Genomic DNA, 27,657 nt, shown 5'->3' with positions numbered 1-27,657 from the left:
ACCTTTCAGGTTTGGCAGGTCACAGGTGATTTTGTGCTAACTTTGCACCTCTGAGATTCTGGTCCAGGGGCTAGTGCAGCTCCAGTTGTAAGCTACAGCAGCGTGAGCCACTGCTCTATGTTACACCAGCTCCACTCAGCCATCTGTAGGCTGCTCTGCAGTCTAGAATAGCCAGAACACAAAGTACTCAGGCCAGTTCCTTCCCCGCCTAACTTTGTATGCGCCTGGGGCTGTGAGTGGGGGTGACATAATGCAGTCTACACTAGCTCTCTGCTTGAGAAAACCGCAGGAGGCCATTTAAACTGGTTTTGTAATCCCTGAGCTGCTGTAAAAGGGACACAGAACTGGACCCTTAGTCTCAGCAATGCTACTAATGAAGGATAGAAATGTGTTAAAGTTAAAGAGTCAAAACCCCAGCCAGGAAAGGAAACAAAGGGCTCTCTTGGCAGAAACAAACAGAAAATAAACAATCAAACTCTTCACAAGACAGATTCCTCAATTATAGTAGCTTGGACTCGCAAGAGGCCAAAGCTATGACCCAGTGGCATATACACAATGTAAACACAAGGATGCAGTAATTAGCTTCACGTTAATTTTGAAGCTTCAGAAGCCTGGTGACTAATCATGCAGCAAGGTCATTAACCATAGCCACCCTGGTTTCTTTCACACAGAATGCGCTCCTTTACTGTCGCACCAGAGAAATGTATTACCGTGATGTCTCAGCTTTGAGCATTTTGGTCCTTGTTTTAAATGTCACTAGCCTATATATGTTTGGGGGACAGTGGAAGGGGTTTAACCAGGGCCGGCTCTAGGTTTTTGGCCGCCCCAAGCAAAAAAATTTTTGGCTGCCCCCCACCCCAGCCCTGGGTTCTCTCTTCCCCCCTCCCACGCACACCCCCTGCCACTCCAGCCCTGGGCTCTCTCTTCCCTCCCCACCCACACCCCCTGCTGCCCCAGCCCTGGGCTCTCTCTTCCCCCCCCCCACCCGCACCCCCTGCCGCCCCAGCCCTGGGCTCCCCCCCCCCCCACCAGTGATGACTCTGCCCGCTCCCCCCTCACCTCCAGCCGGTCCGGCGCTGGCAGGGTCGGGGTAAGCAGCGGGGCTCCCGGGCCGCGCCTCAGCCCAGGGTCCCTCCATCCAGGGCTCCCGCCTCCAGGACCGGCCGGGACCCGGGAGGGCAGAGCCGGGGGACTGCCCCGGCAGAGGGCTGAGGAGCCGGGGCAGGGTAGCCCCAGAGGCAGCGGAGCCCCGGAGAGCGGGATGCAGGCCCCGCACGACAGCGCCCCGCCCTCTATGGCCCCGCTGCTGCTTCTGGCCGCCCTGCCGCAGTCCCTGGGCGGCTTGGGCCGCTTCGCCCAGCCCCGGCTGCAGCGCTGGGGGCAGCCGCCCTGCGGCACCTGCAGGCGGCTCCGTGTGCCCCGTGGGGTGTCCCCCAGCCTGAGTGTCCCCCGCTCGAAGCCTGCCCAGCCCAGCCACAAGGTGTGGGCGCTGCTCCCCCGCGGCGCGAACCGCAGCGCCTACAGGGCGCCCCCCATGCACGACGCGCTGCTACTGCCAGGGCCAGCTCTAGGCGTTTGCTGCCGGAAGCACAAAAAAAAATGGCCAGAATGCTGCCCTTGAAAATGTGCTGCCCCAAGCACGTGCTTGGTTTGCTGGTGCCTAGAGCCGGCCCTGGGTTTAACATTATCTTCGATTGGACTATCACATCTTCCCATGTACCTTTAGATAAAACTTTGTAAGTAAAAAAGTAACCTTGCTGAGCAGTCAGTACCAAACATGGTCAGAGTTCCTGGACTGTTCTTTTTTAAGATGAGGAGCAGTTATTTGAGAATTATGGGCCTGACCCAGAACTCACTAACATCAATGAAAAGCCTCCCATTGACTTTAATAGACTTTGGATCAGGCCTTTCATTTTTAACGTGTGGAATGGACAGGGACAGCCAACCTATTTAATTTCCCATTCCTCATGGGTAAGGCTACGTTTTAGTCAGGGGTATTTTTAGTAAAACTCATGGACAGGTCATGGGCAATAAACAAAAATTCATGGCCCATGACCTGTCCATGACTTATACTAAAAATGCCTGTGATTAAATCGTGGGGGGCGGTCGCCAGAGGGACATGGGGGGGGGGCTGCTGCTGAAGGGGGGCGCCCAGGGCCAGCAGCACCAGCTGCCCAGGCCGCGGACTGCGGCTGCTCCAGCCGGCTGCCTGGGGACCACTGCCAGGGCCGCTGGAGCAGTGGCTAGTGTGTCTATCCCCAGGGCCACTCCAGCAGCGGCTGGTGTGGCTGTTCCGGGGGCCACCTGAGCAGCTGGCCCTAGAGCCAGCTACTTGGGTGGCCCTGGAGTCAGCCACACTGGTCCCTGCAGAAGTCACGGCGGTCACGGAAAGTCACAGAATCTGTGTGACTTCCACAACCTCCGTGACAGACATGGAGCCCTACTCATGGGTTGCTTCCACTTGCGACTAAGCAGGTGTTCCTCCACTGTAGGATGTCCATTACAATAACAAATACAATAGCACTAATACATAATACTGTTTTGTCAAGACTTAAGGAGAACAGAATCTACTATTTCATTCCCTCTCCTGTCAATTTTCGTTGGGCTGCCTGTGACTCTCCTGAAAGAAGCTACAGTATTGCCAGGAAGGCCAGCCTCACAGTTTAGGCAACACTGGCCTAGATACTAGCAGTAGGGTTCATTACTAGCCAGGTGCTCTTGCTAAGCCTACAGAAAGACTCAGCCAGAAATTCCCAATATTCCCATTTTATAGATCTAACTTCTCAAACAGCAAACCTCCCCTTAAAACGTATTGCATGTTTCTTTATTTTGCATTAATAAGAAAGAAGATTATGTGTAATCAGTGCAACTTGGGATATTCTGTTGACATTAAGGGCCAAAATTTCAACATCCTGTTCTGCAAGTGAGGCCCTCACAATGCACACTCAATCATTATGCAGGCCCAACACTGCATTTGTACGTGCAAACCGACACTGATAGGATCAAATGACTGGGGGGACTCCTGTTGACCTTAATGGATTTTGCATCAGGCCCCTCATCAGTGCTCCCTTTGGTTACTAAACAATAAGGATGAATTCCTGGCCCCAATGATGTCAGAGAGTTTGCATTAATTCCAAGAGAGCTATATTTTCAATACACAATATAATTCTTTTTTATTTCCTGTTTTGTTTATCTTTTGTTACAAACTTCATGTGATTTTTCTGTCAGTTCTGCTTGGAACAGTTTAATTGAATGCTAATGAAAGCCAGGCTTATAAACAAAAGAAAGTGATCAGAGATCAGCTACACAACTTTTTCTTCGAGAGAAATACTAAATGAGCAGCTTACTTTACTTAGCAGCCCTTTGTGTTCCATTGATGTGTGTGACTCTGTGGCGTGTGAGTGAGTGTAAGGAAGGGGAATTTATCACTTAATATTTTAAGCCTGTTGGTATTATGTTACATTGTCTTCAGCTAAAGTAACAGCTACTCTAACCTTGATGAATGGCTTTGGGAATTTTAGCTGAGTAGTGTTTTTGGAAATCTAATGAAAGCCTGATAGGACTCCAACTATATCTATGAGAGCCAACTGCATATTTATCAGATCCGGTCTGGAAATATGTTGGACACACACACATACTAATTAGGGATGGATGAACTAGTTTAATAAAACAACAGAACTGTCCTGAATCTTGGCCTTCCTGGCTATTCAAACCAAACTTGAACCTTTAGATTCAGATATACGAAATGGAGAATAGGAACATTTTCCATCTATCTAGCTCCATCAACTTATTTCAATATAATCCCGTCTTCATTAAAACTGCTCCTGTCCAAATCCTTCTCTTTCCCCCCTTATTCCTTTATCTCTTCCATTCTTCACCTAGAGATCACTCCCTGCCCAAAGAGATTGCTCCCTCTCCACTTCTAGGGTGCATTGAAGAATCACAAAGCACCCACTTGGTTTTCCGTAGCAAAGTGTTACCTATCAACCCCCCTGGGCTAACCTGCTTCCAGGGAGCGCTCCCTCTTCTGCCTGTTCAAAAGCAATTCTCAGCACAGTCGTACCATGCTTCCAGGCTGCCCTGAGTTGACGGTCACTAAACTCCAGTTAGAAATAATTGAACCCATCTGTCTGTGTGTGTCTGCTGTTGTCTATTAGTTTATACTTAGATTGTAAGCATGTTGGAGCAAGGCCTGTCCTTTTTTTCCCTGTGTTTTTACAGAACCGAGCACAACAGTTCCTGGTCCATGACTGGGGCTCCTAGCCACTACAGTAATACAAATAAATAATAATAATTAATACATTAATTAATGTTCCACAACAAATACATGTATTTGATACATTTAGCCTGCATATTTTCTTGCATAATAAACAACTGTTTCCCATGATATATTCCTTATTCGTAATTATTAGACCATTTTTGGTGACTATTTTAATCTTGGCAGATTGATGATGAAATGGTCTTTGATAGCATTCAATACTAGCAAGGCCAAGTGTATTGTTTAGTTGTGATTGGTAAGATAAATCACATGGTATAGCTTTTCCCACATTTGGATGAGCCGTTCTGGCAGAAATACTCATGTATGAAAACTTAAAATTCATTTTCCACAAATATTTGTGCATGCAACTTTGACGTTTGGTTTCCTGCCAGTAAAAGCCAATCTCATGTACCTTTGCAGAAAGCAACCACTAAAAGGTCACGAGTATGGCCAAAAGCACATTTATGAAAAAACTGTAAGCAAATCTTTCTGGATAATATGCAGTATTTGCTCAGTTCTACCAATGGTGCTTTTTCCATTGTGTCCCATAATGCATTTTGCACCTCTGGAAATCACAGCAGTACTTGGTATCATCATCTGTCTCATGACAGTGATCACAGCAAACTAGTGCACCAGTTGACTCTCATGTAGTGGGATTTTCATTCAAAGGTCAAAATCAAAGAAGGATCTCAACATGGGCAGGGAAAAGAAGCATCTCATTAAACTGGAGGGTGCTTGTGTCTTGGAGAATGGATTACAAGACAGAAAACACAGATGAGGGAGAGAAAGGAAAGGGATCAGTTGGGAAGCAGGATCAGTTGCTGGGCAAAGGATCAAGTATATTGCAGATTGGATGAACTTGGGCATCATGGCTTGGAACGGGTAGAAAATAGCAAAATAAACCCTCAGAAGGTTTGGGTGAGGATGGAAGTGTTAGAGTATCCTACTTGGGACACACATAGGAATTGCCATGTTGGATTAGACAGTGGTCCATCTAGGCTAATGTGGGCAGCTATAGCCTGCTAAATCAAGACTGGAAGAACTATTTACGGTTTGAGTCACCTAATTATCCCAGTTTGCTTGCATTCTGCCTCAGAACCTAGCACCTTCTCCCATGAAGACATCTCATTCTACTTCAATGAGGAGAAAGCAGAAGCAGAATTACAACCCATCTTGACAGACCAAAGGACACAATAGCCAAATGAAACAAAAGAATCTTTCCATGTGCTTTATCTGAATCTGCCTACTCACCACAGGCAAATGTCTATGAGAGATACCAACAATTTAGCTGACTAACACCCTGTCTCTAATCTCACCTTCCTGAGCCAAGTCACAGAGACAATTGTGGCAAACAAACTCATCATCACTTGTCCTTTGCCAATGCTCTAAATCCCTAACAGTCAGAATACAGACTTAGATTCAGCATGGAAACAGCACTTGCTGAACTAGCTAATGATCTGCTTATGACCATGGAGGAATGACCAACATCAGTGCTGATACTACTAGGTTACCATATTTCAACACTGAAAAAAGAGGACACTCCACGGGGGCCCTGGCCCTGCCCCAACCCCGCCCCTTCCCCGCCCCCATTCCAACCCCTTCCACAAAGTCCCTGCCCCAACTGTGCCCCCTCCTCTGAGCACCCCGCATTCCCCCTCCTCCCTCCCGCTCTGATCTTGGTTGGGGGTTGCTAAGTGCTTCCCTGCTCCCCACTCGCCCTGCAGCCTCTGCACCCCCCCTTACCCTGCAGCGTCTGTGACCCCTGCTCCCCACTCGCCCTGCAGCCCCTGCACCCCCCCGCCCCTGCAGCCTCTGTGACCCCTGCTCCCCACTCGCCCTGCAGCCCCTGCACCCCCCCGCCCCTGCAGCCTCTGTGAGCCCTGCTCCCCACTCGCCCTGCAGCCCCTGCACCCCCCCCACCCCTGCAGCCTCTGCGCCCCCTGCCTGCCCTGCCCCTGCGCCCCCCTGCCCCTGCAGCCTCTATGACCCCACATGCCCTGCTCCTCCTCGCCCTGCAGCCTCTGCACCCCCCCGCCTGCCCTGCTCCCCCGCTCTCTCGGCAGCCTCTGCCTGGCGGGGGCTTCAGACGCTCAGCAGCGACCGGGGCGGCGCGGATCCCTGCAGCCCCGGCACACGCCGCACTCCCCGCCCTACGCCGCAGCCTCCTTCCTGCCGCCGCCGAGCACGTTCCCCGGCCTATCTGTCCCCGCTGGAAACAGCTCCCGCGGCGCCGGGTTCTGAGCCGCGTGGGGCGCCGGGGCCACAGAAAGGTCCCCCAGTGGCCGGGGGTCCCCGCCCGCGAGGGAAGCCCGAGCCGCTGGCTGGACCCGGCCTCCCCGTGGTCCTGTGGGCTCGGCTGGGGCGCGTGGTCCCCCTGGCCTGCGGGGGCAACAGCGGCCCCTCCGCCGCCTTCTGCGGCTGCGCCCCCTCTCCCCCCGCCCGAGCTCGCTACAATGTAGCCGGGGCGGCTGGGCTGCGCTGCGGACCCGGCGGGCCGTGCTGGGGCCGGGCGGACCCTGGCTTATGCCTCCCTATTTTCCCGGACATGTCTGGCTTTTTGGAAATTCCCCCCGGATGGGGATTTGAGGACCAAAAAGCCGGACATGTCCGGGGAAATCCAGACATATGGTAACCCTAGATACTACTAGATCTATCAGTGGCCTTTAATATAATAGATGTAACAACATATGCATTGCAAAATAGCTTTCTGTGTTACTTAAGTGTGGTTTTCATTTTTTCTTAACAGTGAACCCAGTTTTGCTTGTTTTCTCTTTGCTTTTCTAGAACTTTCTTTCCCCCCTGCTTCCTACTGTGTAGCTCGCTGAATGAATTTAGCCTGTGGAGCTCTTGTATATTTGAGGTGTCACTCAAGAAGGAACAAAACTTTCTTTTTGTGGAAGAAGGGGAGGTCAGAGTGAGGAGGCAGAAGTGGCCTGGAGATTAAGGTGAAAACCTCATTTCCCTTTTTCCAGTAGAAAAGTAAGTATAGACTTTTAGCCTTAAGTCTCAGTTTCCTGGCTTGTGTCACCATAATCCAGTCCTTAATGTTATTTTAACCTAGTTGGCTTTTTGTGTGAATTTCCTTGGTTTTATTAAAGATTTTCTTTAAAAAATAATCCATCTCCTTTATGGAGGTGTATAAAAGCAGAGATGACAGAGAATCATGGCTACTGTTACAGGGGTTAGGTGTAGCTGTGGATTTAAAAACTTTTAAAAGAGCAAAGGGCTCCATTTTGCCTTCAGACATACACACACACACAAATCCCACTGGGAAAGATGCTGTTGTAATTTATACTTCATCCAACCACACTAGTTTCAAAGGGGTTGAGCACTGAGTGTAAAACAGGGCAGACTATGGTCCATTACTTGCTCAAAAGAAACAACCTTATGCACTTTGCAAAAATAGATTTATTACCTCAAAGGACTTTTTGTGGCATACAATATTTTGCAAATATGGTTTGGCACAAGTCCCATCAAGCACAAAGTAAGAATTGACAGTAAAATACGTGAGGAGTTTCTTTTAAAGTACTTACTACACATGAACAGCAGACATTTTTCAAAGTGAAATGTCTTGACCAATATGAAGATGCTGCCAAAATACCATATGCATGCACAACATCATCATCACCCAGAGAAAAATGTTATTTACAGTTCCAGCATTAATGTTCAGTCCTGTGTTGTTTGCTCAAGCTTTGGCAGCAAAAAACAAAACAAAACAATTCCCCTGCCCCTCCTCGCAAAAAAACCCCCCAAACCAAAAAACTGGTTATGACCCTTTGTTACTGAGGGTTAGCTAGATTGTCTCTCGAGCTGTGCAACTGCGTAGCAGCATCCAGAGAAAGTAAGAACCTATTTATGTCTCTGGATGCAAGTCAACTGCATGCTGCGGAACAGCTGTGGAGTGGAGGCGGGTCCAAGGGCTGAGCACCTCTCTTGGAGCTAGCGTCAGCACTGCTGCGAGAGGAGCAGGATCGTCCCGCCCGAGCCAGCAGGGCTGCATGTAGAATTCACACCGGGCTTTCAGACGCACCCGCCGGTTAGCAGGGGCTGCTTTGCTCTGGCTTCTCCTGTGCTTTCCTCTGCTGCTGATTTTCACGGTTCCAGGCGGTCCGCGAGTCATGGCCGGGGCCGCTGGCCCCGCTAATCAACTTCACACTGCGGAACAGCTGTGGGGGGCGGGTCCTGGTGCTGAGCGTGGAGTTGATCAGCAGGGCCGGTGGCCCCGGACCGCCTGGAGCTATGAAAATCAGCAGCAGAGGGAAAGCACAGGAGGAGCCATCCAGCGTGTCTGAAAACACAATGTGAATTCTGCATGCAGCCCTGCTGGCTCGGGTGGGACGATCCTGCTCCTCTTGCAGCAGTGCAGACGCTAGCTCCAAGAGAGGCACTCAGCCCCAGGACCCGCCCCCACTCCACAGGTGTTCCGTGGTGTGCAGTTGATTCGCGGATCCCCTGGAGTGCCCTCGTGGACCCCCGGGGGTGCGCGGACCCCAGTTTGCGAATTGCTGGTATATAGGAATAAATGAATGCTGTGCTCTTGCTGTTTGCTATCCCCGGAGAATATGGGTAGGGTGTGGATGGGGAATGGATGGAGCCTTCGCTCCACCGCCTTCAGTACACTGCCCAGCAAAGCTAAGCTAGTATGGGGTGGGGGAAAGTACAATCTGCTGCTCCCATAGGCCAGCCCTGACCACTACCTCCCACAGTAAGGAGGATGTAGGAAGGGAATTGTAGAGCCCTGCGTCATCATTCCTTCCCTGTCATGCTCCTGCGTGGGGCAGGAACACCCATCCTTTATTGTTGCCTGTGGCCTTATGAAACAATCCAGCCCTAAAAATATTAATAGTAGCAAAAAACTTGTCCATTTCTATGAGTAACTTGCAACAAACCATTGGTAACTGATAACAACCTACACAGGATTCTGGGAATGTCACTCTGTGTGTCACTCTGAAGCCTAGAATGTCTGTAGAGTTAATGTGAAGTGATGAAAGCAGCTACAAGCATGGCTGAGAGCTCTCTTTGTTCAGAGTATCACCAGGTTGATTCGTCACTGGATTTCACAGTCTATTACCATCCAATTTTTAAGCTCTCAGCCATTTTGATTTTACGAATTACATCCATGAGGTGTACAGCTCCAGTAAGCATGTGTCTATGTCATACCAAGAGTCCTAGAGCATTGTGATAGCAGAGGTAATTCAGCCTATCACTACCCTTACTCTACATCTAATTTGCATGCAACAAGTTCATTGGTTATATGAGGGAAACTGCCCAGTTGGTGGAGTATCCATATGACCAACTGGCACCTGCACAACTCACTGCAAATCTCACAGCACACACAATAACTGGCTCCCCAGACACAAATCAACCACACAACTAGCGTACACAATCACCGCAAACATCACTCTGAAGCTTACAATGTCTGTTGAGTTAGTGTGAAGCGATGGAAACGGCTACAAGCCTGGTGAGGGCTCTTCTTGTTCAGAAAATCACCAGGTTCAATCTTCCATGGGCAGTCTGTTAATGTCCAATTTTTCATTTTGCAGCCATTTTGGGCTTTTTTACACACATGACTACAAATTATACCTGCGGGACAGCACAGGTTTTCAGCTATTAGTTAAATACTAATTCACTTATTTGGACCCAAAGCATGGTCCATCTTGTGTGTCCAGGCAGGGAGTGAGGGGTGTAAGGCCCTCTCTGAGTCGCAGTGCTCTACCCATACCATGAGTAACAGTGCTGAAGGGGGAGCAGTCTCCATGGGGCTGTGACCCTTTCTTCATGTTGTTGAGGAGTGGGCAGGAAGGAGCAGGAACTGGGAGGAGCGTGGGTTCCCATCCCCTCCCGTGTGACAGCCAGAATAGCTGTGGCAATGCATTGGGGGAAGAATGCTGTGCCAGGTATGGGGTTGGTGCAGTGCACTTCCCCACCAAATTCACAGCTTAGAGTACGGGGCTAACATTTTTGGCCTCAGCTTATTTAGCTGTATGAGTTTCCTTTAACTACGCACCCAGGTCTTGCACTAATGCCAATGGCAGTTCTGCCTGCAGAACCCACTGAGAGGAGATACTTCTAGAGTTTGATCAGACAGAAGGCAGATTTTGTAAGGAGTCGGCGCAGTTTTTACTCTGTGCGAGGACACAATTCCACATCTCCTCACTCAGGCCAAACAAACACTAATGGCAGTGGGAGTTTTGGTGGCTTAAGAAATGCAGGCCCAGGAGTTCAGAAGTGAATTATTAAACAAACCCAATGTCAAGCTCATATGATGGTGATAACATGGTACCTTTTCCTTCCTTCTGACATCTCTTTCTTTGTACAATACATTTTCTGTTTTCACTTGTAGCTGGGCACGGATTGCCCTGTGCTGAAGGATGCTGTACAATTTCTCTGACCCTTGTTTCATTTCCTCTCTTGAAGCCACATGTTTTTCCTTTCTTTGTGCAGGAGCTCCATGGACTCCACTCACTAGCTTCACAATGCACTGTAACAAACATACGACATGCTGAACCGGACCGGAAGCTTTAGGAGCACACAATGCATACAGGATATTCATTTTATTATGCATCAACCAAAATGTAAGAAAAATGAATTCATCTTCAAACTGAAAAGTAGGCTGGCCTTGAGCAAATAAATCTTCTTTCTAAGGCCAGTCTCAGATGAGAAACTGGGCCAAATAGTGCTGTCAATTTCCCCTGTCAAAATTGGGAGTAACTCTGTTTACCTAAATGGAGTTACTCTGGATCTACAAAGGTATAACTGAGAGGAGAATTTGGCCTGTCCAGGATGCACTCAACTGTAAAATAATGCTAATCAATTATGTACAAGTAGGATTATTTCACACTAGCTGCACTGCTTTTGCCAATTCCATTCAAGAATTATAGCAACAACAACAAAAAAATGGTTTTGGCAAAATGAGACATTGGGCCCGATTCTGATCTCACACTGCTTTTTACAGAAGCATAATTCCACAGACTTCAGTGGAATCAAACTTAGGGTTACCATCCGTCCGTATTTCCCTGGACATATCCGGCTTTTGCGTCTCTAAATAGCCGTCCGGGAGGAATTGGTAACAAGGTTAAAATGTCCGGGGTTTTTTTCTCCCTCGCCTCCCTCCCATGCAGAGTGCGGCTGCTGATTGGGCGGCTGGGCCGATTGACCCACTCCCATTGGCTTCCAGCAGCCACAGCCCTCCCTTGCTCCCCCCTCCCTCTGTCTGCAGCCCTGTGTAAGACACAAACCGACCCACCAGGCAGCGTGTTTTGCAAACACGTGGAGCCAGAATGGTAAGGGGAGTCAGGGAGCGGGGGAGTGTTGGATGGGTCCCTGGCCTCCACCTGCCACCCCCCTCCTCGCGTCCCCCCCCCCGTGGACCCCCCCTGCCTGCCTCTCCCTTGTCTGCTTGTACTGCCAGAGCCAGCAGCAACTGCTGTCTGCTGCCCCCCGGTCCTAGTGTCCCCCATCTACTAATGGGAAGACAGGCTGCCCTTACCCTGCCCTTCCACCCTAGCCCTGAGCCTCTCCAACGCCCCAAACCCCTCAGCCCCAGCCCTCATCCCCCCACACCCTAATCCTCTGCTCCATCCCTGAGCCCCCTCCTGCATCATGAACCCCTCATCCTCAGACCCACAGCCCTCACCCCTGCATCCCCTCCTATCCCCAAACTCCCTCCCAAACCCCCTCCCCTTCCCACACAACCCCTCCTGCCCTCAAACTCCCTCCCAAAGCCTGCACCCCCTCCCTTTGCACCGCCTCCCACCCCCAAACTCCATCCCAGAGCCTGCACCCCTCACCCCCTCCTGCACACCCACCCCCTGCCCCAGCCCGGAGCCTGCACTCAGCACCCAAACTCTATCCCAGAACCTGCACCCTGCACCCCTCCTGCACCCTAATCCCCAGCCCAGGACCTGCACCCCAGACCTCCTCCCCCCACCTAACCCCCCTCCCAGAGCCTTAGGCAGGTGGGGGGGGGCGTTTTTCTGGGCACCACCAAAATTTCTACAACCCTGCCACCCATGAGAGTGGATAAGGGTCGGGGCAGTCAGGGGACAGGTAGGGTCCTGGGGGGGCAGTTAGGGTGGGGGGTTCTCAGCAGGGGGCAGTCAGGGGACAAGAAGCAGGGGGGGTTGGGGTTCTGAGGGGGGCAGTCAGGGGGTGGGAAGTGGGAGGGAGTGGATGGGGGTGGGGCGGGGCAGGGGTGGGGCTAGGGCGGGGCTTCCCCTCCCCCTTCCCCCCAGTGTCCTCTTTTTTGATTGTGGAAATATGGTAACCCTAATCAAACTTGATTCATACCCGGGTGAGAGGAGAATCAGGCCCATGCTGTTCACTCTCTTGGTATTGACAATGTAGTCAAGAGCCATGAAAAGGATGCTATTTGTAACACATACCAGGTAAAGGTGGGGAAAACTGGGAGAGACGTTGGGTTTGGAGGACTTCATTGGTAGGGTTTTGCTTTTACAAAGCCCAGACCAGGGACATTTGGATCCAGCTCCCTTATTGTTGTAAATTCTTTAGCAAAGAGTGCCTTCCTAGACTTGTACATCACCTAGTGCATTTTGTGTGCTTCTGTAATGCTTATGTAGATAATTCTCAATGTTTAGGAGTGTGCTTTTGAATAATTGTCCTAGTTTGGCCCGTCTCCTAATTTTTCTTCTGCAGATTAAATGTAGTATATGTTTACTACCATATACATCCTCTATCTAGAGCAGGGATGGCCAACCTGTGGCTCCGGAGCCACATGCGGCTCTTCAGAAGTTAATATGTGGCTCCTGGTATAGGCACCGACTCTGGGGCTGGAGCTACAGGCGCCAACTTTCCAATGTGCCAGGAGGTGCTCACTGCTCAACCCTTGGCTCTTCTACAGGCCCTGTACCCACTCTACCTCTTCCTGTCCCCTCCCCTGAGCCTGCCATGTCCTCACTCCTCCCCCTCCCCACCCCCCGAGCCTCCTGCATGCCACGAAACAGCTGATCGGGAGGTGCGGAGAGGAAGGGAGAGGCACTGATTGGCAGGGCTGCCGGTGGGTTGGAGGCGCTGGGAGCGAGGTGGGGAGCTGATGGGAGGCTGCTGACATATTACTGTGGCTCTTTGGCAATGTACATTGGTAAATTCTGGCTCCTTCTCAAGCTCAGGTTGGCCACCCCTGATCTAGAGGAATACACCCTGCAACAATATGAGGATGATGGATTTAATGGCCTAATAGATTTTTCCATCTCTGCAACTTATTTCCAAATTTTACAAACCCTAGAAGACAACTGATCTCAAGCAATCTCCACTTAATTGTTATGTGGCTCATTTTGCTTTTCATATTACATGTGAGGATCTCCTGTTAAAATAATAGGTCTTTACATGCACAGCAAAGGTCTGTTTTTTCTCTGCAGCTTTTAATGACTTTTCCTAGTCAAGACTGACTCATTGTTAAAGCAGCTAGGTCCTAGGCAGCTTGAAACACACACCAAAGAAGCAGAAATGATTCTTCAGGTTTCTTTGCTGTGATGAAAGTCCTTGCTTGGAAATCAAACTATGAAAACCATCACCACCACCTGAGGTAAATATATATTTGGGAAGAGAGCTGCAAAACTATTGTACATTATTTGTATTCCTTTCAAACCTGCTCAAGCTTTGCTTCCCTCTCAAAATATGCACACAATTTCCACTGGTACCATGAGATTTACATCCACATTCATGGGGGTGAGCAGACTTCCACCAGTGCCAGGCGGTAGCACAGAGCTCTGTGGCTGCACAACATGGGGCAGCACAAGAAGCATAAGGACTGTTCCCCTCTGTGCACTTTCTGAGTGATAGGATCAGTATTGCCTATTCCCATGAATTTATCTTGATTTGCAACAATATTTGAAGTTTTAATTAAAGCCCCAGCTCCTAGAGTCAAGTGATTACATCAGAATCTCAGCTTCCATTAGTTTTTAAGTGAGTTTCTACTCCTCACGGCAAAAGCTTAAAAAATGTGACCTGAAGACACCTTAAAGGCTCATAAACCAGAAGACAAATAAAAAACCCAACATCTGTATAAAAATCTCATGATTGAGGGGGAGGTGAAGGGGGGCTGACTCATGATTTTTTAACATTTGAGGTTGTCAATACTGCAAGACACCTCAATGGGTGGGGGAAGGAGCAATGGCTCTGCCCTCTACCCCCAAGCGCCAGTTAGCGGAGCTGGCCCAGTGTGGAAGAGGAAGCATGTTGCATTTCCTGAAGGGGTGTAGTACAACCAATATTCACCAGCATGCTGGAGATTTTGGGGAGGAATCCCTGAGGTAGAATTCCTGAGGTGTTCCATATCATCCCAAACATTGGCCTATGCTTAACTGGCACAAGAGAGTCCCTAATAATTGGAAGTTGCTCATCAGAGGGCAATGGATTGTTCTGAAGGGGCCAGATGGTAGATTCAGGAAACACCTTGAGGTTATGGCACTGGAGAACACTTCTTGTGACTGAACCTTTCTTAAAAATAATTCAGATGCAGTGTTGGGTTTCCTGTTCCTAACTCTAAACCTATTCCTGCAAGTCCTCCCCTGCGCGGACTCCATGTGGTCAATATGAGTTCTACACTTGCAGGGCTTGCTGTATTGGGGCTTAGGCTGGAGACTCTACTTACCAATACTGGTGCATTCCATCGTGTGATTGTTGGGTTCCAGCCCCTCAGGGCAGTTTTCAAGGCACTTTCCATTGTGTAAGTAAAACCCACTTTTACACTTTGTGCAGAAATTTTTGGTGAAGCAGGTATCACAGTCAGCTTTACATTCTGTAATACAAAACAGGAAGAATTATATCCTGTGTCACTTTCACTCACCCCAGTTAGACACTAAGTCCCTGATTTGCATGTATGCCGAGGTTTAGGTTTACGCTTTATGCCACTCTGGCAATGTATAAGGGCCTTCCAGTGAGAGTACATTTTATTCATATCCATGTGAAGTCCCCTTTACACTGCGGGAAATGAGAATGAGAATTTGGCCAGCAAGGCTGCATTCAAAACTGCCTTGCACTTTGGGTAGTCATTGAGCACTGTGCAAAGTGGGTGCACAATGCCACCAGATCAGCAGTGTAACGTATGACATCCACATTCCATTCCCATTGCACGGGGTAAACGACTAGCTAAAATGCAAGGCAGTGGAGAATCAGGTCCATCAAGTATATCGCCATTCATTCCAGAAGAATTAAAAACATATTTCAGAATTTAGAATTATTATTTTTTCTTTTCATATTGATTGATTGATTGATTTCTGCTCCATTACTTTTTGTTGCAGTCCCACAGCATTTTCCATCATTACTATGTTTATATCATTCATACAGGACAGAAGCCAGCTACCAGACATGGATTTTTAACAATATGATAAAACTTGTATATATACTATTGTGCAAGTGATATACAAAGGACATGGTTACATTTACTATAGATACTGTTAGAGAAAAGTGCACAATCATTTGAAGTTGTTTAGTGGCTTGGAGGTTATATGAATTTAGGATTATGCTCCAGCATCTACTCATCAAGAAGTAAGGAGAATTATATCTAGCTATAATTCCTATGTTTTATTTAGTCATGTAGGTGACTAGTAAATAAAGTTGGTCAAAAAGGGTTTTTCTCCAGGTTTTCGTTTCAAATTTCAAAATGTCAAAATTTGTCAAAATTCAAAAAGTATTGATGGGTAGGAGGAAGGAAGAGATGCAAGTAAGGCATCTAACCCCACTGAAAGTCAATGACAGTTCGGCATTTCCCCACAGATGGACAGTTGACCAGAATATAGTAACACGCCCAAATTGCAAAAGCACCATTGTGGTTATGCGGTGCATAGTGTATAGTTACAGAGAGGTCATGCAAAGTAGCTCTGGAAACCTCACTGTGGAGCAGTACTCCTCAGTATCAATCTCTATCTCACGGGGAAACAGAGGTAAGGCTGGGGGATTGACAAGAGCATTGCCAGTGAGTTTATAAACAGCATGGATCTTCTGGTCACAGGTTCCACTCTGTGCAGTTGCAGTGGCCCATGTCTGCTGCTACAGTCATTGAGCTGTAGCTGTGGCACTGGTGGACTATACTGGTATCCTTTACCTTTGAATAAGGATGTAGGAGAGGAGTCCATCCCTAGTGCCTGGATAGGTCATCCATACAAAGATTTTTTTACTTAAGCTTTGCCCAGGTAATGTGAATGTCACTCTAAACTTCCACTCAGGTGAATATTAATTGTACCAGCATAAAAAGGCTGAACAAACTAAAGAATCTATCTAGCTAATATTTAACTTCCTTGATTCATAGGGATACACAATATGAGGTTTAGTCTCATATCAGAAATAGAAAATATATAGGTACAGCATTGCTTTCCCCAGCACTTACTTGTACACTTATTTATTTCTGGATACCGCGTTCCAAAGTATCCACTTGGACATGAAGAAAGACATACTCCGATCTGTTTCATGCCAATCCTCTCCAGAACAAAAAAGAGTCTGGGTTTGCATGACAAGCATCCATTGTAGTCGGAACATGTGGCACACCCTCCTTGGCAACCCTGGCTCACATTGGGATGCACTGAAAAGACAAGTTATTTTAAAAAGGAGAAAAGAAGAGATTAGACAAGCCAGTGGTATGATGATGCTTTTGTACTCTGAGTGCTGTGTTAAAATCTTATGTGACAGCCTTCAAGGGCTGGTTCATTTTTGCTTCCGTCTCTTATGACCTGACGTTTTGTTTCAATGATATTCTTAGTTGCCTTCATACACATTAAAACGGGAAGCTCAGATGATATGTTCATATCTTGCAAGAATAACTAACAGTAAATTACATCTGAAATTGATTTTGTGGTACAGCAGCAACTTGGGGAATAATCAGGATTTCCCCTCAGTAGCAATGGCTTTACTGACCATGCTTGTGTAGGCCTTGTATGTGTTTGGACAGCGGAGCAAAAATAAATAGTTTTTGTGTGTTAACTTACTTGTGCTTTTTATTTCATTGTTAGATGATAAAAAACAACAACACTCTAGTCTGTAATTTCCTTTATTGTTTAAGTATCTTTTTTAATTGAATTCTGCTGTGTGGGAATGTGGCGGTGTTAGATCTGATGCAAAATTGACTTGATAAGCAGACACAAAGAACCATCCTGCTCACTTTCATTTTTACACTGGAATGTTCACTCTGGCATGTTTAATTTCTAGCAATTACAACCTGATGTTCGGACTTAACTGTGACATTTAGACTACCCGCATCCCAGCATGGAACAGAGGTAGGAGTTCTACTCCACTTTCAATTGTATCATTCTATTTCTTCAGGAAAAAGAGAGAAAAACTGTATTGCCTCTCACTATAGAGACATACACGTGTTTACTCTGCTTAAAAATATTTGGTTCTTGTGGTACTTACATGCACCAGTTGTTTTTAAAGTAGACAATAGAAAGATATTGTAACATACCTTTTCAGTAGTAGAGAGATGTCGGTGAAATATTTCTCAGTGTGATACGGGGTAACAGTGGGGGGGTGGGGGGGATGGGAACACGGCACTGTGCATCCTTCAACAGTTTAGAACAAGGGTCGGCAACCTTCGGCACGCGGCCCATCAGGTAATCCGCTGGCGGGCTGCGAGACATTTTGTTTATATTGACTGTCCGCAGGCATGGCCCCCTGCAGCTCCCAGTGGCCACAGTTTGCCGCAGGGATGTGCTGGCCGCTGCTTCTCGCAGCTTCCATTGGCCAGGAACGGCAAACCATGGCCACTGGGAGCTGCGGGGGGCCGTGCCTGCGGATGGTCAACATAAACAAAATGTCACGCGGGCCGCCAGAGGATTACCCTGATGGGCCACGTGCTGAAGGTTGCCGACCCCTGCTTTAGAAGTACTTACATGTTTTCAATTTTTTTCTGAGGCACATACTTAAAATGGGATTCTACTCTGAAAAGTGACTATGCATAAAGAGGCCATTTTCAAAGGCAGGAACGGTCAAGCGATTAAGAAACTGAAATTGTTTAAAAACTATCCATGATTTTCCTTCACTGAACCCAACAAAGAGAAGAAAATGAAGCTGAGATATGAAATATTTGTCATCAAAGCTAATGTCTAAAATACATGAGCACTTCTGACAGGAAATATATGTGAGCACTAGTGACAGGTAGATCTTTATGAATAAGTTCTCTTGACAGAGAAAGCCTTATGTGCAGCTCCACTTAGGGAAACCTATATGTGTGAACCCTTGTGACAGGGAAAAAGTTTTATTATGCAGAGATAATAATTTCTCCATAGTTAAGACAAGACCCATTAAAAGGCAATTTTTCAGCTCCCCACTAACTCCAAATATGAAAAATATGCATCGCCACTTCCTCATTTTTTCCCTCTTTCTCATATGTACCAGATACCTGTCACACAAGCAGCATGATAAAAGCATGCACAAGTAATCATATTGTTGTTAGCATGAAGAGACCCCAAGGGCTGGTCTACACTGAAAAGTTACATTGGCATGGCTAAAACTCTCAGGGCTGTGAAAACTCCACACCCCTCAGTGACATAGTTAAGCCAACCTAATCCCCGGGGTAGACAGCGCTATGTCAAGAAAAGAATTCCGTCAACCTAACTACTGCCTCTCAGGGAGGTGGATTACATATAGCGATGGGAGACCCCTTCCTGTCGCTATAGTAAGGGTCTACAGCAGCTGCAGCTGGGCCTCTGTGACATTTAAGTGTAGACATAGCCTAAGGCTGTAACCCAGGCTGCTTTATAATGTTGATTTTGAACCCTGATATAACTATACACAACAGAAAAACAAAGAAACCTTTCCTGCTTTAAAATATACAGTGTTAAATACCATTGAAAAGAAGATGCTTGGATATTTTTGAATAAACTAAGTCTTTTTTTTAGTTTAAACACCTTAAAATGGATCCTTTTTGAATTTTATTGTCTTCCCTATAGCTACCTAATGACATTGCAAATTCAAAATTAGAACCATAGGTAGATTGTTATAATGGCTTATGTAAGAGGCAGTATTTAAGAGCAGGTTCAGTAAAATGTTTCAGAAATTAATATTACTTGAAAACTCAACACTATGCTCCGTCACGGAACCAGATGGAGAAAAGAAATGAAGGAGGGAGGCTATTTTTGTCATTGATCTCCAAACCAGTCTGGAATACTTTTCAAAACTAAATTGACACTATCAAAGCAACTCTTCATTGTGGGTAAGAGCTGAGATTACACAATTCGGACAGCTGTTCCTGGATCCTAACTTGAAATCACACCAAGAGATACGTAATACCGTAAATAATATAAAGATTGTGTATTTAAAATACTTACAAGTCAAAAATAACTGGATACAAACTGACCCAGGAACAAACTGGAACAAAAGGTTTAATTTCTCGATATATACAATTTTGATTGAAAAAGATGTTGATAAGAACACAACCCAGATGAGAAGCTGGGAGAGGGATTTGAACAAAGAAATTGATCTGCATGAGTGGATGTCTATATGGGAAAGGAGATATACATCTTCAATTTGTGTTGCTCATATAGATAATTTGTATAAATTACTGTATAGATGACATCTGACTCCAGTTAAGACCCGTCATATTTTACAAGGGTTGTGAGGAAAGGGGAACATACTTGCACATGTAGTGGTTGTCTCCAGGAATTAGACAGTTTTGGGAGGAAATTATTAGAGATTCATTTTATGAAAAAAAATGAGATCCCCTGTCCTACTGACTTAGTGCTCCAGTAAAGGATCTACCTTTTAAACAGAATGACAAATTCATTTATTTGTTATTGTTAGGAGCTAGACTTTGTATTGCACGTTATTGGAAAAATGTGACTTCTCTTCCTGTGGAGCGGTGGTAGGGTAAAATATGAACTGTCCTTGTGATGGAAAAGCTTTCACGCCAAGTACGTACACAAGAGAAGTGCCAAAAAGAGGCTCGGTATTTAGAAATTTGGTCACCCTGTTTAGCGTACTCAGAGGAGGAGAGCTCCCCAGCCAGCAAGCCAGAATCTTTATCCGGGTTCTTTGAATATTAACTAGGGTTACCATATTGCAGTCCTGGAAAAAAAGGACACTCCAAGGAGCCCCAGCCCCGCCCCAACTCCGCCCCTTCCCTGCCCCAGCCCCGCCCCAACTACACCCCTTCCCCAAAGTTCCCTCCCCAACTCCGCCCCCTCCCCTGAACGCTCCGCCCCCCTGCTCCTCCCCCTCCCCTGCTTCCCACGAATCAAATGTTCGCAGGAAGCCTGAAACAGGCAGGCAGGCAGGCAGCAGGTAAACTGGGGCGGCGGGGGGGGGAGGGGGGGGGAGAGGGGCGCAAGGAGGCGCGGCCCAGTCCGGCCCCCCTGGCCGAGCGACTCCCTCCGGCGGCCGGCCAAGAGGCTCTGGCCCCGGCTGCTCCGGCCCAGCTCGGGCCCTGGGGCACCGGCCCCGGTTCCGGCCGAGTGGCTCCGGCCCGGCCCCAGCCCCGGCCCTAGCGACTCCAGCTCAGCTTGGCTTGGGCCCCGGGGCACTGGCCCCGGCCCCAGCCGAGCCGCTCCGGCCCGGCCCCGGCCCCGGGCCGAGCGGCGCCGGCCGGCAGCCGAGCACCCCCAGCCCCGGTCGCTCCGTCCCGTCCCGGCTCGGGCCCCGGTTCCGGCCGAGTGGCTCCGGCCCGGCCCCAGCCCCGGCCCTAGCGACTCCAGCTCAGCTTGGCTTGGGCCCCGGGGCACTGGCCCCGGCCCCAGCCGAGCCGCTCCGGCCCGGCCCCGGCCCCGGGCCGAGCGGCGCCGGCCGGCAGCCGAGCACCCCCAGCCCCGGTCGCTCCGTCCCGGCCCGGCCCGGCCCCGGCCCCGGGCCGAGCGGCGCCGGCCGGCAGCCGAGCACCCCCAGCCCCGGTCGCTCCGTCCCGTCCCGGCTCGGGCCCCGGTTCCGGCCGAGCGGCTCCGGCCCGGCCGCTGGAGCACCCCCGGCCCCACCAGCCCTGGCCGAGCGGCGCCGGTCGGCGGCCGAGCACCCCCAGCCCTGGTCCCAGCAGCTCCGTCCCGGCTCGGCTCGGGCCCCGGTTCCAGCCGAGCGGCTCCGGCCCGGCCGCCGGCCGAGCACCCCCAACCCCGGTCCCAGCGGCTCCGGCCTGGCTCGGCTCGGGCCCCGGTTCTGGCTGAGCAGCGCCAGCCGGTGGCGGCATCTGAGCTCGCAGCTGCCTCCTCCCGGGCTCCGGCTGCTGCTGCGCTGGGGAGAGCGGCGGGAGCCGGGAAAGTTGGAGCCCGGGGAGGAGGCGGTCCCCTTACCATGCCTCCCTATTTTCCTGGACATGTCCCGCTTTTTGTAAATTCCTCCCGGATGGGGATTTGAGGACCAAAAAGCTGGACATGTCTGAGAAAATCCGGACGTATGGTAACCCTATATTAACTGATCCTGAATGAGTAACAAGTTATGTTGGATGTTAACATTTTATTGTAGCTTTGCCTTAATAAAAAGTTTGTTTTAAAACTAAACTAAAAGGACACTCCGAGTCCAGAATGTGGTAAAACTTGGTCTCCTCCTCTCCATTCACCTTACTCCCCTGCATGTGCTACCCTGGTCAGTGGCCTATGTGCGAAGGAGCAGCACACTGGGGTGGGGGGTGAGCAGACAGGAAGTTGGCAAAGCTTAGGCTCTGATACACCCCTTTTCCTCCAAAGCACTGACCAGTATAGCTGAGCTGGCATGGGAGCGGGGAAATAATCTACACTAGGTATAAAACTGGCAGAGATTACTTTTCCCCTGGAGCAACAGGATAACTAGGGACTAGACCCTTTAGTCACAATCTAGTTCCTGGTCTGCTCCTGGGACTGTGAAACTAAGCGCTGCCCCTTACTCTGCCTCTGTGGTAAAGCCGCAGTTGAATGCTTAGTGAGACCTCACACCATTACTTTTACAGGGACTGGTAGCTTTACTCCTCTTGTCCAGACAGGGTAACTGCAGCACAGCAGAGTGACTTGCCACAGGAAAGCTGGGAACAGAATCCTAATGTGGGACAACCTGATCACAAAGCCATTGACACAAACATTGCTTCAAATCTCTGTCTGTAGTTAGGTCAGCTGTAAAAATGGGCAAATAATGCATAAGAGCCTTGGGAAGAGCTTCGAGATCTACAGGTGAAAAAGTGCTAGGTGAGTGCAAAGCATTCTTAGGAGCCACAATGTTCAGCTGTGGTGTCTTGGCTGAGAGGTGCTGTGGCCTAGTTGGTTAGGCACTGGCTGCAGAGCTAAGATTTGGATTTTAGCTTTGTAGACCAGTCCAAGAAATGTTCTCTTGTGAAACCACATGGCATCTGGTGCAATCTAATTCATTCCAAAGGCAAAACAGACAACAATAAAAAGAAAGAAAGAAAGAAAGAAAACCCACACTCCTCAGAGTTATCTTTACGAGCCAGAATAAAAGTAATCCAGGGCAGAGACAGGGGTGTATCCACTAGAGGCAGGAGCATGCTCTCATCTCCCCTTCAGTCTGAACACGGGTTAGTTTGACCCTTTACTAAAATCCTGCACCCTCAAGGAAGGAACACAGGATGAAATATCCACCATGGAGATTCAAATTCTGCCTCAAGCCCACCAGCTTGTGTATTGAGGCAGAATCTGGCCCTCCGTTTTTAATTTTCTGAAACTTCAACCACAACAAACCAGAGAAGAAACTGAACTGCTTGTGAACTATTCAGCTTCTCTTCTTAGTTTAGAGCCTTTTTGCCTTGGAGGGCCTTTTTAGTGCAAGATGTTTGTTCAGATGATAATTTTGAGTATCATTAGCAAATAAAATCACTAGGATTTCCCTTTTTCATAGTATTTTCCAAAGCTGTACTCTGGAAACAGTGAGTTGAAATCTGCCTATTAAAAATAGAGAGTTAAGAACAAGAAATTATTTAATCCTAATTTTAAATGATATGTGGAGATTTCAACAATGTGCAGCAACTAAAACTTGAAAAACAAAAAAGATTTTTAAACTAGACAGACAACATTTGCAAATAAAATTTTACATCTTGCCCATAATTTGATTTGCCATTTGATTTTATAGATATATGGAATCTAGCAAAAAAACATGATTAGATAGATAGATAGATAGATAGATAGATAGATAGATAGATAGATAGATAGATAGATAGATAGATAGATAGATAGATAGATAGAATTTGGGTGGGAGTGCGGCCTAGTGATTAGAACAAAAGGCCAGAAGTTAGAATTTCTGTATTCTTTTCCTGTTCTCTGAGTTGATTTGGAATGTAGCCTGGGACAAATCAGTTAGTCTCTCTGCCCTTTAGTTTACTGAGCCTATCACCTTCAACTCCAAGATGTAAACGTAGAGGCCAGCTCCTAAAATGGACATGCTATAGAAGTGAGTCCCAATCCCCACTAGGGAGACATGGTTACTCATGGCTTCCTGGACCAATAATCTCTCATGTGAGGCAAATGTTAAATTTGATCAGCCACAAGTGATCCAAAATGGACTAGATCCCCCATCAAGTCATAAAGCTAGAGGATTCTGTAATCTGGAATGCTCCATGTAGCTCTTCTCTGGAGAAGCTATGAGCTCCATATAAACCAAACCTCATACTTGACCACATCTGGGGAAACCCTAGTAACTCTTACTTGGAAAGGAAATGTAGTCACAAAAATAGAATAGTTATGTCTGGAGGTCCCCTTGTTCAAGATAAACTCTCTCCTTCCTCTCCACAATCCACAAGCAATTGAAGATTTCCTCCTAAAGAGGATGGTATAGGAGGTGTCTGTTCCTCAGAGTCAAAGGACTTGCTTGACTTTAGTCTTACTTCAGAACATTGCTGCCTACCATTGTGCAAAGCATAAGGTGAACAGTCTCAAGACTACTAAAATAGTTTCACAAAGAGATCCCAAAAGGATGGAAAAAAATCTCCTCAGATACCTGTCTGGCTTGACAGAGCATTTCCTCTCCTGAGAGGTACTCTGCATCTGAAGGCAAAGAAACCAACCGCTTTTGCACATCAAGTGTCAGCCGGTCCAAAGAGCAACAGAAATGTAAGTATGGGATTGGACCGCAGCCTCAAAAAGTATCCATGACCATTTTATAGCAGTATCAACCAACAAGCAGGCCTTTATCACACATGGCCAAGAATTCACTGGGGAATGCCTCGGCATTATTAAACACGTCTGGCACAGTGAGCCTGATCATTAGATACTCTGGCTGCCAGAAACATTCCCCCTCAATTTGGTTAGAAACAGGATCAACAGACTGTAAAACCTCACCAGGGGGTGCAGAGAGTTTAATTCTATTGACTAGCATTTTCAGCACAGCAGAAATAACCCCCGAATCAGCCACAGGAACCACAAACGGCTCACTCTCATTCCAGGGAGTTTTGTAAATAAACTGAAAAATTCTTTGCATGGAGACGGAATGAAAGTTGTTATTTTCCCATACACTCTGCATATCTCCATCAAAATTCAGGGATATGGGAAATTCAGGCAGTGCAGGGGCTGAAGTAGATCAACAAGGTAAAGCTACATTACTAGATTAAGTAAAAGGTTGTTCTGACAACAGAAAACCCAGGTCAAAAACCATCTTCCCTACATAAAGCAGTAATATTAGAAAAGTCCTTCAAAGCACCCACAGATCTCACTGTCATAGGTAGCTGTATTTGTTTCCAAATCCCTATCTGACCCCTATCCCTCAAGAGAAGAGGCCCATAAATCTTTCCTGAACATAACAGACTGCAGCTGGTCTATTACCTCCCCTTATTTCTAGACAAGATGGTCTATAATATAAAAGGTGGTGTGGAATTTATAAGCTATTATAATAAGGAAGACCCAGCAATTGCATGACAAATGTCACCACCAGCCAAAATTCAGCCAGTTCATGTCTCTCAGCTACTAGTAAGGAAAGTGTTCATGCTAAGCGAGGTAAAAAAGAGGAAGGGGAAAATGTATGCAATGTATTTGTAGCCGTGTTGCTCCTAGGATACTAGAGAAACATGGTGGATGAGATAATATCTTTTATTGGACCAACTTTTGTTGGTGAGAGAGACAAGCTTCCAAGCTTACACAGAGCCCTTCATCAGAGCGGGGAAAAATTTAAGTCTTGGAAGGCAGTCATTTTGGTGCCTGTCTATTCTGAGGGTGTCCCTTTAATGGCCTAATCCTGCAAGATGAAGATCCCCAATCACCCTTACACAGTTCAAAGGTGCTAGGGTGACCAGATATCCCAATTTTATAAGGACAGTCCCGATTTCGGGGTCTTTTTCTTATATAGGCTCCTATTACCCTCCACCCCCTGTCCCGATTTTTCACACTTGCTGTCTGGTCACCCTAAAAGGTGCACATATAAAACGCAAAATGGACCACAGAACGCCATTTGGAGATGTGTCCCCCATCAACCCTCCTTCTTTCCCAGACAAAAGAGAAGGTTTATTTACCTCCTCTATGCCTAAACATACTGTATATACAGGGCCAGCTCCAGGCACCAGCGCAGCAAGCAGGTGCCTGGGGCGGCCAACGGAAAGAGGCAGCACGTCCAGCTCTGCGGCGGCAATTTGGTGGCGGGTCCCTCAGTCCCTCTCGGAGGGAAGGACCAGCCGCCGAATTGCTGCTGAAGAATGAATCAGCAGCGGTAGAGCTGCCGCCGAAGTGCCGCCAACCGCAGCTTTTTTTTTTTTTTTTTCCGCTTGGGGCGGAAAAAACGCTGGAGCCGTCCCTGTGTATATATACTCGAGACTGAATGTTTTTCTAAAAGATATGTGCTATTTCAAACAGGAATTCATACAGGGAAATCCTATGGCCTGTGTTATACAGGAGTTGATCACAATGGTTCCTTCTGGCCTTAAAACCTCTGAATCATAAATACACTGTTGGATTCTCTATGTGCTACTAACATTATGCCCGGTATTAAAGACTGCAATTCTGAGAAAGTACCTTTAAGTCAGTGGGGTTGCACAGGTAGAAATGAAAGCAGAGCCTGGTCCCAGAGCTCTGTTCTCTTGTCTGTGACTTTACCCCACTAGAGACTTTTATTGTTGAGTATTGAAGAGATGCTCATTTACTTGCAAGCTGTACAAGGATCACTCGGCTCAGACTGTCAACATTACACAATTACAGTAGCATTTGAAAGTTTCCCACATGGTCTTTTGAGACCAGAGCTTTTCTCTCTCCGTTTGTTTCAGAAACCACAGAAAGAACAGCAGGAAATAACAGATTTTTCTTGACATGCTGGGGAATAGTGAGAAGGGCATAAACAGCAAGAACCCATAGCCCTATATAAAAATTATGATTTTCTACCACCTTGCTTGCAATGTTAAAAAAATTAATGGGTCATGTAGCCAGCCAGCCCACTGTTTTGGCTTTACTCAACAAGTGTGTTTTCTATCAATAACCTCTTCCCAATCCTGTGTGTAAATTCTGATAGGTGGCATGGATCAAATGTTTAAAGTGAATGGAATAGTGTTTTCTTGTGCAATAATATCTTTACAGGAGTAACATCCTTATAGGATATAGGTAAAAACATCTGTATATTTTCCATACATTATCTAATTGTATACTATATTGTATAATAACTATCAGGAGTATGGCTCAGTTAGTGGCACTCTCATCTTTGAAGTAGAAGATTATGGTTATGGGTTAAATCCATATCTCACTCACACCAATGTAAATCAAAATCTATTGTTTCTTCAATGGAGTTATCCTGGATTTACCACAGTATATATTAAATCAGAATCTACCCCATGAGTACATCAGCCTTTGAACTTCTATGCCAGGAGTGCGGGGTGGCCAAACTTACTGGCCATCTGAGCTGCATACCACAATCTTCAGAAGTTCAGGAGCTGGGACACTTCTACTGGGGGCAGAGGCTCGGGGCTTCAGCACTGTAGGAGGCGCCTGATGGGGCTTGAAGCTTCAGCCATGCTCCTGCTGAAGCTGCAAGCCCTGAGCCCCACCTCCCCACAGGGCTGAAGCCCCGATCCCCCCCTCCCTGCTGTGCAGAAGCCCCTACCCCACCACCCTGCTGCAAAGCATAGGTCCCAAGCTCCCACACCCTCCTTTGGTAGATGAAGAAAGGGTGGGAGCACGGAGGTAATGGTAAAAGAGCCACATGTGGCTCGCGAGCCATAGTTTGGCCACCCCTGTTCTATGCAATGCTGGTAGTGTAATTCTAAGGGATACTGTATTATTAGAGGTACTGTTAAACTGAGTTCCTTTCTGTCTCAGGGGCAATTAAGAGCTCATCAAACTTTTCTAAAAGACATGGGGAACACTCTAATTGCTGAGTCAACATTCCATCTTCCAGTGAATAAGTTCTAGTGACCAAGATTCAATTTGAGATGTTCAATTTTATGAACTTTATGATAATATGAATGTCTCAATCCCCAATTAATTCATAAAAGAGGGGTTCTACTGTATTGTTGGACATAAGCAATGTAATGGCTGCTTCACTTTTTACACAATCACATCTCTACCAGTCACTAC

The 27,657-nt window shown here is 47.5% G+C and overlaps 1 protein-coding gene across 1 annotated transcript in view; it reads right to left on the bottom strand.

Annotated features, from left to right (window-relative positions):
* The window catches only part of RSPO3 (R-spondin 3), an 86,341-nt gene that overhangs the window by 28,164 nt on the left and 30,520 nt on the right, over positions 1-27,657 (bottom strand). The window contains exons 2-4 of the mRNA XM_065401868.1: positions 16,605-16,796; positions 14,871-15,017; positions 10,542-10,739 (exon numbers count right to left, since the gene is read on the bottom strand). Coding sequence (XP_065257940.1) covers positions 10,542-10,739; positions 14,871-15,017; positions 16,605-16,796 — 537 coding nt within the window. The remainder of the gene's footprint in view (positions 1-10,541; positions 10,740-14,870; positions 15,018-16,604; positions 16,797-27,657) is intronic.

Source organism: Emys orbicularis, chromosome 3 (genome assembly GCF_028017835.1).
Source record: "Emys orbicularis isolate rEmyOrb1 chromosome 3, rEmyOrb1.hap1, whole genome shotgun sequence".
Lineage (NCBI taxonomy): Eukaryota > Metazoa > Chordata > Testudines > Emydidae > Emys > Emys orbicularis.
This window is presented reverse-complemented; position numbering and strand designations above follow the sequence as displayed.